The 11,296-nt window shown below is 46.1% G+C and overlaps 3 protein-coding genes across 3 annotated transcripts; 1 reads left to right on the plus strand and 2 right to left on the minus strand.

The window, feature by feature from the left end:
* Positions 1-574: 574 nt before the first annotated feature.
* Positions 575-951, minus strand: EDB91DRAFT_1062881 (uncharacterized protein; the record flags this gene model as incomplete). The annotated part of the gene is made up of 3 exons (XM_041314566.1): positions 575-670; positions 717-809; positions 868-951. Coding segments are annotated over 3 exons (273 nt in total), but the record flags the coding sequence as incomplete, so codon positions are not given.
* A 4,876-nt stretch (positions 952-5,827) lies between these two features.
* EDB91DRAFT_1170954 (ER protein Pkr1-domain-containing protein) lies at positions 5,828-6,665 on the plus strand. Its single transcript, XM_041320196.1, is given in 6 exon segments — positions 5,828-6,059; positions 6,114-6,321; positions 6,342-6,344; positions 6,385-6,530; positions 6,550-6,551; positions 6,603-6,665. The coding sequence occupies 2 exon segments, from the start codon at positions 5,857-5,859 to the stop codon at positions 6,193-6,195; spliced, it is 285 nt and encodes a 94-aa protein (XP_041170444.1). The 5' UTR covers positions 5,828-5,856; the 3' UTR covers positions 6,196-6,321; positions 6,342-6,344; positions 6,385-6,530; positions 6,550-6,551; positions 6,603-6,665.
* EDB91DRAFT_1170963 (uncharacterized protein) lies at positions 6,039-7,151 on the minus strand. Its single transcript, XM_041320197.1, is given in 8 exon segments — positions 6,039-6,318; positions 6,366-6,503; positions 6,515-6,517; positions 6,555-6,595; positions 6,643-6,786; positions 6,835-6,893; positions 6,949-7,017; positions 7,061-7,151. The coding sequence occupies 8 exon segments, from the start codon at positions 7,106-7,108 to the stop codon at positions 6,245-6,247; spliced, it is 576 nt and encodes a 191-aa protein (XP_041170445.1). The 5' UTR covers positions 7,109-7,151; the 3' UTR covers positions 6,039-6,244.
* Between the last annotated feature and the right edge of the window lie 4,145 nt (positions 7,152-11,296).

Raw genomic sequence — 11,296 nt, forward strand, 5'->3', positions numbered from 1 at the left:
ACATAGAGTCGGGAGCCTGAAAAAGCCGGCTGTAAATATGACTATCAAAGCCAACATGTAAGCATGATGATTGGAATGTAGAGTCAATAATGCGGTTAGACTCACATCTGAATCTACCATGTACGCAAATATATATATCGCAGCGTAAATGATGGCGAAGCTTCAAAACACGACTCCTTGAGCACAGCAGAGATTGCTTGAACTAGCTGTGAATAAGCCTGGAAAGTCCAGAACACACATAGGAGCATTATAGTGTGGTGTTCATTGCATGGACCGGCAAAGTGGTTGGCATTGTGGGAAGTGTTGAAAAAGTTCAAGAAATATCAAGTCAAACGGTCAAACAATAATACAATAGGTCGTCACTCACCAGTCCAAGTTCTAGATTTGATGAGAAGTCAAACAATAAGTTATCCTGGAGGAGTTGTCAGCATGCCAAGTCCAGAGGAATTAAGTCAGTGGGCTTGATCAGCTTGAAGAAGTCGAACAATAGTTGATCCCGGGGATGAGCTCAAGTCTAAACTCCTATCCTGAGCAAGTTAACCTCTGAACCTGATTCAAGTAGACTGTGTTACTCCTAATGACTACAACTTTTTTTCAAGAAGATACGGAGCATATCACTAACAACCCAATTACCCTCATAACGATCAAGGATATGATACCGTTTCTTCGCCTGATAAAGATGAGTGACAAAGACTAATAACAACACAGATACCTACTTCTGCATAGATGACAGTCAAACCGGCCTTTGCTTGTGAACTCCAGGACTTGTTGATGTTAAGATGTTCATGGGCGAGTTGTACTACGAACGTCTGCAGTCAAATAACAGTAATCAGAGAGTGATCTGACCATGCATGAGGACACACGCACGTGAGTTTCTTCATAATCCGAAGAAGGCCAGCCGAGTGCCTCATGTAAATTATATCCTCCCCTCTTAATACAGGAAACATCTCCTCAGGGTTTCGGAATTTTTGCTGACAGAGAGGTGGGGACGAGTGACTGAGCTGCCAATGGAGTGTGTTGTGCGACATCAGGCGCCGCTGAGCCTGTGTAGTCCATGTTGTGAGAAAATGACATGTGCTGTGTTAAAGGAAGAGGAGTGTAGGTGCGCTCAGGGGGAAAGTCGCAGTGAATGGTGAGTGGTTTAAAGTGGTGATAGTACCGAAAGTGAGCGACTTTGGGCATAATATTTGGTTGAGAGCTTACCGTCATCAGAAGGACATCATATACTTGACAGCTAAGCACGAATCAGAGCAGATACTGCCAGGGCCCAGGGCATCCAGAGCCAGACTAACGGTTTTGCAAAATGTCATAACGACAGAACACAATAACATTGACTGGTAGATAACAAAAGATTAACTAATGTTAGGGAGATGATGCGGAAGAAGAAGAAAAACTGATCAATAAGGTTTGGAGGCTTAAGTGGTGAATATGAAAATTAGACTCTGCCGGAGATACCCAAAGTGGCTGAGTGGCATGCCACCACTTTCGGATATTTCCATCAGAGTTTCGACTGAATTTGATTCACTACTTAAACACTGTATCCTGTTCAGCTGAGTTTCCTTCCCACCTCAGTTGTTTAGATTAGACTTGTATACTTTTTTTGTTGTAGAGTCATTGTAAATGTTGTTTAAGTTGTAGTCATAGGCACATTCACTCGTAGATCTGCACCAAACATTATAAAGATTATTCGTAGCAATCATACATCACCCGACGATGCTGTTGTGGAGGCTGAATCAGGTTCAGGCGCAGGTTAACTTACTCGGAATAGGAGTTTAGACTTGAGCTCGTCCCTGGGATCAACTATTGTTCGACTTCTTCAAGCCGACCAAGCCCACTGACTTAATTCCTCTGGACTTGGCGTGCTGACAACTCCTCCAGGATAACTTATTGTTTGACTTCTCATCAAATCTAGAACTTGGACTGGTGAGTTGACGACCTATGGTATTATTGTTTGATCGTTTGACTTGGTATTCCTTAGCCATGCTTTCATCATATATTGCATCCATTTGCTCAGTTGTTCTTGTGCAGTCCATTCCAGTCGGCATGTGCCTTGTCTATTGTTTGGCTGTGAGTGGACAACTGTCTGCACAATAAATATGTCGTACAATTTGTGTTGTGCCCTAACATCCCTCATGCCTGCAGCCATGAGTACCACACAGACTCATGCACACTCTGTTTCACCCGTGCGTGTCATTTCACATGCAAAACCCCAATCATTGTTAGACCCAGTAATTTCAAGGGGAAGGCCACGGATGATGATTTCCTTGATAGCTCAATGCTGCCTTTCAAGAAGAAGCGCAAATTGCCTGCAACACGTTCGAAACGCAAAGCAGATGAAGCAACATCACACAGCCCCCTTACTCCCAGTTTCAAGAAACGTGCACTTTCCCGTTCATATGCGATTACTGACATTACCATAAGTTTAACCTTTCTTCAGTCGTCCGCACATCCCTCATCCTCGTTTGTAGGCTCACACACCAACGACAGACCTACCACAGAAGTTCACTCGAGAGCATTTGAAACACAAAGCAGATGAAGCAGTATCACACGGCTCCCTCCCCCCCAGTTTCAAGAAACGTGTGCTCTCCTGTTCATATGTGATTGCTGACATTACCGTAAGTTCAACCTTTTACCAGTCTTCCGCACATCCCTCATTTTTGTTTGTAGGCTCAATCTGCAACTGCAGAGCGCAGCACAGACTGCGTTCTTTCACATGTAAGTCAGCTCTAAAGCTCTACATTTCTTTATTTATACTTGTCTTTCGCAGGGGACGTCCTCTCCTGCAGCGTCCTTGAGTGGATGAGCCATCTTTCCCCTGACAATTTCATACTGGCCTTTTCCAAACGAGCTTGTTTTGATGATATTCACATATCTTCCTGCAAGAGACCTGCGGTCAATCACACAAGTGTCCTGCCTCTCAAAGGACCTTGCCACGCCCCTATATTTTCATTCTGTAGGCTTATCCGTCAGGCAGACATGGTTGCAGGTCAACGTCCAAACCTGCCTGGCCCTTTTGTTGTACTCTCGAACGACTTCTTTCTGCGCCCCTCGGTTCCTGTGTTGTGACCTCCTTGGTACTGGTGACCGTGACCTGACAGCACTCAAGATTTTCTTGGAGTCCTTGATAGGTGTTCAGAGTAAACCCATCTCATCGGTCATATGCTTTGACGCACCCCCCAGAGTGGATCTGGCTTCTTTATTCCAGCTGATCAAGGATTTAGGTTGCTCTAGTTTTGCCTATTCAAGCAGTGATGATTCGGAGCAGCTGTGTATGATTGTACCTGCTCCTGTTCCTGGATCAGACCCAGGCGCGGTATGTAGTCTTTGGCGATTGTCAGTGGACTCGCCCATGTTTTTCGCCCCATGCGTCACCTCGCTCACCCTCGCAACCTTGCAAGATTGTCCATTAGCCGACCTCTCACTCACCCACACTGGATTGAGCGGCATTCAGTGGGGCTTGTTACTGCTGAACGTCCACCTCCCGTTGCTTCGAATGTTGACGGTTGACATTGAATGCCCCCCCCCCCCCCCACGTCCTCGCTAATTTTTTGATCCACCATCAGAATATTGGCCAAGTGTGGATTCATCCAGGACAGACTCTTGTCCCGCTGAAATTGCAGAATCATTCCTCACAGAAGTTGTGAAGACACACGTCGCAGCAGATCCCCAACTCCCATCTACACGAACTTAGCGTTCTTGGTGGTCCATCTTGGTACCTCGTTCTCCTACTGGCTGCAATTCATCCAGCCCCTTGCATCCAAATCCTCAGCCTTCGGTTTGAGGAAGATTCAACCTCCAACTACTTCTCCGCCGTTCTGGACATTACTCAACATTTCGCGAGTATTCAGGCACTGCATTTGACTCTTTTCGACACCTCTTATAACACCAACCACTTTGACGTTCCGTGCAATGAACACCGCACCGTACCTGCGAAACAGCTGACTATTTCTGTGCGTGGTCCTGATCCGGATGATCTTCTCGTGAGTTCCCTTTAATGTATAGACGACATTGGCACTCACCCTCATGAAGTTCCGCTGCCGTCCTTGGCTTAATGCCTTCCATGAGCTGGAAAGTGTTGAACTTCAGGCCAAACACATGCGTCCATCCGAGGTGCTCGCAGTGCTCTTCTCTTGTCCCGACAATCCTTTTCAGTTAAAGATAAGCAGCTCTGACTTGTGATTCATACTATCCCAATCCACTTATCTATGTTGACCATCATCATATCGCATGCCATATCCCTACAGTAACTTATGTGCCAGCACCTGTCATCATATCGCATACCATATTGTACAGTAACTTTTATGTGCATTCCTGCTATATATTCTATACAAAAGTTGCCATTGTACATCTGCTCATAGACTTGAGGATGAGAGACTGCAGATTGAAGCGAGAATGCAAGGAGCAACACCTGTTCCTCACGGCCAAGGTTCGTGATGGCCTTTGCATCATTCACCTGTCCTCTTGCTCACATCAGCTTAGGTCATCACAGACGACACATTTGCTCATCATGAAGGCTTTGATCTTGCCACATTTGATGAAAAGAACTGGCTGTCGTCGGAGCTACCGAGTTTCTTTAAAGCAAGAAACATATAGTACCTTCAATTGCAAGTCACGTGTAGCAAGCCATTTCAACCTTCCAGAGAACAAAATACGTCTCTGGGTTTTGGTCAACCATCAAAACAAGACTGTCTGTCCTGATACTCATATCCCTGAGAATGAACCGACGCTCAGTATGTCCTTCTCCTTTCATACCCATAAAATACTAACACTTGTTCCAGCTGTTGAGGTGATCCGCAATAACATGGCAGCAAGGCAGAATGACCTTCGCTTATATCTTGATATAATACCCGATCCGAGTAAGGTATGTTATTTCTTTGTTTTACAAGAAGTTCATTAACGCATGTTGCAGCCTGAGCCTCCAGCGGGATCTATCATGATTTTCCTGAAGCACTTCAACATGACGAAGCAGCTCTGTACAGTATTAGTAAGGCGCACGTCTCAAGGAACAGCAAAGTCCAAGATCTGCACCCCCTTGTTAATGAGTGGGTGCGTTGGGCACCAGGGACTCCCCTGAGACTCTTCGAGGTGCACTGGTAGAATAACCGTCCAGCTTCAGTTCTTACTTTTCACGGTTGCAGGAAATCAAGCCTTGCATGATTGAGCTCATGAAGCAGAAGCTCACTTTTGCTCAGAGTGAGATTCAGGATGGTGATGTCATTTATTTCCAGGTCGAGCACTCTGAGAAAGAGTGAGTGTGTGAACCTTGATTAAACGCTATGTGCTCAATCCTTGTGCAGGAACCACGATCTCGATGCTCAGTGTCTGTACTCGAACCCGATACAGTTTTATGACTTCCTCCAGAACTGCATCATGATCATCTTCCGACTGAAGTTTGAGGAGGCAGACCATGATCACCCAGAGTTTAGTCTAATCCTGAGCAAGAAGTACAATTATGACATAGTTGGTGCTTTTTGTTACGTTATATTGGCTTGGGTAGCTGACAACTTGCTCAGATGTCACAGAAGGCTGGCGAGTTTTTTAGACATGATCCCATCAAGCTTCAATTCACAATGACTCATGCTATGAACGGATCACCGAACGAAGTAACTGCATAATCCCTTTAGTATTTCCTTAGTGCTTTATTGTCTCTCGTAGCAGAATTCCCAAACTGTTCATGTAGTTGATAATGCTCGTATGAGATGTTTGCAGCCAGAAGGCGTTAGTTTGTCGGAAGTCACAGAATTAATTCTTCCAGTTCCACACTGGGTAAGTACAACTTAACCTTTGCTCCCGAACCCTCGACTTCCCAACAGACTTCAGGTTGGCTACTACTTGAGCAATCCAAAGTGCGAGAATATGGCATTGGGAGAAGAGTCCTCGTTCTTCTCTTCCATTCTGAAACCAGGTTCATCACTCCATCCAACATTTCTTCTCGCAGTCAATGCCGCATTTGCACTGTTGGTCTTCGTCTTCCTTTGGTCAGCGTACCTAACGAAAGGCAATCCACACTTCTTTGTTTTGATGGGCATCCAACTAGCCTTGTGGGTGAGCGTGAAATGGTATGCTGAGCTGGGCATACAAACGTTGAACATTGTACTAAGGCCAATGTATAGGTTCGTGCAAGAGCTTAAAAAACTTCCTCCTGCAAGTACAATGACCAGCACGGAGATGAGTACAGAAAAAAAAGAACAATGATATATCGTAGAGATACACGACACAATGTAATGCATGGAATGTTATCTCCTCATCGACGTGCCTTGTCATTTCCTTCATGCCAGCGTTTCATCCGTTTTGTGCTTTCCTGAGCCAGTGCAAACACTAAAGACTTGTGAGTAAGCGTCCAAGCCATAACTTTTGGCACTAACATTCTCTTTCTGTTCCATCATGCCCTTCTCTGAACGACTGTGCTGTATCGGAAGAAGGCCCACCTCCTCCTGCAGGGTCAAGTGCCGCAAAATGCTGCACTTGTTCAACCATCTCAAGCAACCACCCTTTGAAGGCCTGAAAATGACTATTGGTAATGTCACACAGTGTATGCAGGCAATGTACCTTCATTAGCACTTCTGATATACCATTCGCCTGCTCTTCACTCAAACTTATAGCCAGTCAAGCATGCTCCCTGAAATTAGCAGCGAGACTCGCATATCCGTGATCATCTTCCCAAAACCGTACCATAGTCCACCTGTACCAATTAAGTTGCATAGCTTTACACTCCGGGGTTCAGCCTTGAGCATGTTTCTTACTCGCGTGCCAAAGGGTGTAGGGATAGTGAAGTCAGCCCAGTCTCTGAAGATCAATTTATTCTTGTGCCCACTGGAGATGACTTGAACGCACGAGAATAACATGATATAGGCCAGCCATATCGGTATTGGTGCCTTTGATAAGGATTTGATCTAGGGTGGCTTTAACGATGATGGCACACAAGGGAAGGGCAATTGAGACCTGTACATCATGGTCAGATCCACCTGTGAGGTGACCCATGTCAGGGATGTCAACTTTAAAGTTACATTGTATTTTCTGGGCCAGACTTTAGTGTTAGAACATCAAGTACAACACAAACCTGATTTTCAGCTAGTATGCCATCAATGGAAAAGTAGTTGTTGTCCATGGTGGCTGCGTTCGTCAAAACGCATGTGTGGCTGAAATTACTTTGAAAAAGGCCTCAACACTCATGCGCACGGTTTTTCCACCTTCAACAACCCCTCCATCATGAACCACATATGCCAAGTATTTTCCGCGAGATGACTGGTTCAACTGAGCTCACTAGCACTCCTCCGTTGTCGCCGAACGTTCTCCTTCTCATTGCAACTACAAGCCTCAGAGAATGAAGATGCCTTCCTTGCGCAGTTCAAGAACACTTCAATATTCAGGAAACTTAAGAGGCCTTGATGGCGCTACAAGATTTTGCAGAACTCATGAGGGCTGGTCAGCAATAGACACAGAACAGGGCGGAAGAAACAGTCATTCTTCATCCTCCCAACAGACTTCCAAGGGAAGGTTTTCAGACTGATGACATTTGAACCCTAGAACATCCCCTGTACAATAGTATCCTGTAAGGTCTGGATACACTATATAATATGAAGAATACAAAACGACCTGTCAAATGCAGCAACTAGTCTTGTGGAAGGAGATACAGAAGTGACTGAGTGGTGAATATTGAGTGGCCACAGGTGCCGGATATTTCCATTGGAGCTCCAACTGAGTCTGGTTCACTACTTAGGGTAGCAAGAGGGTGTTTATTTGTTTTCCTTTCTCCTATCACAAGAGCCCCTTCAGTGACTTGACCCTATAGACTCGGCCAGCCCAAGTTGACATTTCTCCATAGGTGTAGGGCCAGCCCACCATGGGCCCACATTAGATTGTCGTCCGATGTTGATGGGTGGGCCCGCGGTTGCATTGTTACTGACCGTTAGGGGTGGGCCCACAGTAGAATGGGCTCGATGCTTTGGAGTGGGCCCATGGGTGTCAGAGTTAATAGTGGGGATGGGCAATGCCTCTAAGAAAAGTGTGACATTATGTAATCAAAATTGTAGTAGTACGAGCGGCAAACTGTGGCAAACTGTGTACGGACAAGCCTTTTGACACTATCAAGATTGTAAGTACCTATAAAAATGCTGTATCGTTGAATTATAATCAATTCTAAACATTATGCATTAATAGCCATGGTCAACAAAACATAAGGGTCACTCATCATCATACTCATACTCGCATCCAGGCATCCCCTGAGCATTGTTACTACCATCTGGCTGCTCCATTGAGTGCTGCGTATTGTTTTTAGGGTGTGTTTCACCTTGTACATAGTGCCCAACTGCATCCATCAATACCTCAACCTTTTTTGCTTTTCCTGATGGCGTGTTTTTTGCAGCAGGCACATCCTTGTCAAATTGACGATGCCACCGGATCTGCAGGTTAATTTCGTCGACGCAGAGCTTTTCGACTTCTGCAAGGGTCAAACGAGGCACAACTGCAGTGAGCTTAGCCTCTGCAGCATCCCGCCGTTCCTTCCTCCGCACATCCAGCTGCTTGTTCTTCCTCACCCGCTCCTTATCATAGTTAGCCTGTGCAACCCGCCGTTTTCGCTCGTCACCTCGTGTATCAACAGCGCAAGCCTTCTTGAGCAACCTCTTTTGAGCCCCAGGCCGAAGGAAATTCTGTATGTAGGTTCCTGTCATGTTCTTCTTGTACATGAACCGAGAGTTGAGGTGTGACAAGGACATGTGCGGTGCTCGCCACAAAGATGTACAGACTGTCCCTAGGGCGCCTTCATTGTCGTCGTTTGTTGTTTTCATGTAAGCCATCTCTCTTTGAGCAGCGGATGACTTATCTATCACTCCACCAGCAGTGAACTCGCCACAAAAGCGGACCCAAGTGTCCAGAGCACCTTCCAAAAATGTGACAAGAAGACAACGAAGGTGAGGGTATTTTTTTTGGTCTTGGGTGATTTGCTGGATTGCATAAAATGCCTCTGGACACTCAAATGGCCTACCATCCAGGGTTGCTGTTTCGTGAGAGGCGCTCGGACCCAAAACAAGGTCAACATCCGCAATGAGACACTGTAGGTGAGCAATGACCTTGGCATGAATGGGCCCCAGGTCCAGTATGTTGGTGGATGAATTTTGGATGGTCAAGATCTCTTTGACTCTGAGTCAAACAACTTGCATACCTCTTGCACGAGTGATCTCGTCAACTAGCTGTGTCTCCGCTGCAATGCCACCTTCAATCACCATCCGGTGAATACTGTGCTGGCTAACATCTCCCTCCACCTCAACACCTAATGCCTCCGCTACCACATTGATTGTGGCATTGATGCTCCGAAGAGGTATGTCCAGATTTGCGACCAAGTCTCGCACCATCGCATGGGATACATTTGTAAACACACCTTTCTCCTTGAGAGAAAAGGTGCTAGTGGCTTTGGTGGCAAGGATATCCCGTGCCTTCTCGTTCGCGCGTGTTTTTTGCCGCCGAGGCACGTGTGACGCGCATTACAAGTGCATGGTTTCGTTTGGTGAGCGACTTGTTTTTGTGGTGCAGGTGGCTGATGCTTTGCATAGCATTATCGAGATGCTCCTGTGTCTTCTTGGCTACTGCTGTGATCTCTGCATTTGACGACTGCAACGAGTGCATCTGCATCTGCAGACTTGCAGCAGCACAGTCCTTTCATGTGGCCCGCTTGCGCTCACTTCAGTAGCGCCTCTCGTAAGTAATGGCTTTCTCTTGTTGCACGGCGAGCTCATTTTGCGTCTGTGTTACAGGTCTAGGAGTGGTGTTGCCGAAATTTGGGTTATTCTCCTTTTCTGTGTGCGTCTTTGAGTTTAGGGATATAAGGTGAGCTTTTTGTTTGCTAGATCGTTTCTTCGAGGGATTATAACGGTCACTTGTAATATATCTCCGTGCGATGAGGGCCATTGTACTTGGCTTGACGTGTCAAAACGCGTCGCATCGCGCTTAATCTTAATTAATCAGCACATATTTAATGTGCTCAAAGATCGCATGGCCACAGACAATTCAGTCACACTATTGTGGTCAAATTGGTATGAGGGGCTTTTTTTTTATCCCAACTTTGTATTCTCTGAAAAAAATCAGGAAAAAAGCTGCATTCTACCCCATTTGAAAATAGGATCACTGCGAAAGCAACACCTTGCATGTTTTTCCTCATAGAATACAAGCATTATCATATTTAATGTCCATTTGCTTCCAAGGTTTTTTGTTACGACATGAATGTTAAACACTACCATGCGATATTTCTGCTAGACATCGATTCCAGCCATAGAGCAGGAATTGGAAATCACGGTCGGAGTTTAAAGTTGGCAGGGTCTTGCCCATCCCCATTAATAGATGTGTATTGAGGGGTGGGCCTACAATATTGAGTCCTCATCACCCTCGGATGGGCCCACGGTCCATAAGTACCGCCGACTGTTAGGGCTGGGCCCATAGTAGAATGTGCTCGATGCTGTGGAGTGGGCCCATGGGTATCAGAATTAATGTATGTGTATTGAGGGGTGGGCCTACATAATTGAGTCCTCACGACTGTCAGGTGGGCCCATGGTCCATAAGTATTGGCGGCAGCACACCGGGAAATGGGGTCGGCAAAAAAAATGGGCATTTGGAATGCGGCCCATTAGCTTCGGCGAGGGGATCCTGGAAAGTAGTATCAGGGAATGGATGTCAGGTATGAGGTCTGGCAAATGGTCCATTACCATCGGCGATTGTATTCCAGGAATTAAGATGCTGGTATAGATATTGGGAATGATTGCCGGCGATGGTCTGTTTGCATCAGCTGGATTGATATATATCGGCGGCAGTACGCCGGGAAATGGGGTCGGTGATAAATGGGCATTTGGAATGCGGCCCATTAGCTCCAGTGAGGGGATCCTAGGAGACGTATCAGGGAATGTATGATATACGGCAATAGTCCAATAACATCAGTGAGTGTGTGCTGGGAAGTAGGATACACGAATAAATATTGGGAATGATTGCTGGCGATGATCTACCTGCATCGGCTGGTGGATCGGCAAATATATATTGGGAATGATTGTTGGCGAGGGTCCAGTAACATCGGCAGGTGTTACCAGTGATGGAATGCATATGGGGATTGACCACCGACAATTGAGGAATGAATGGCGGCGCCATAACATTAGGCCCATCAGGCAAGTATACATTCAGCTGTGCCAAGTGCTGCTTTGCATCTCGGCAACACTGGCACTTCAGGCATTCTGGGTCTAGATGTTGCCAATGTTGAAGTTGCTGATGCGACAAGTTGATACATAACCAGATGCGTCATGTCTCGCCAACACCT

The sequence above is a fragment of the Suillus paluster genome (genome assembly GCF_016628075.1).
Source record: "Suillus paluster strain FC165 chromosome Unknown EDB91scaffold_132, whole genome shotgun sequence".
Taxonomy (NCBI): domain Eukaryota; kingdom Fungi; phylum Basidiomycota; class Agaricomycetes; order Boletales; family Suillaceae; genus Suillus; species Suillus paluster.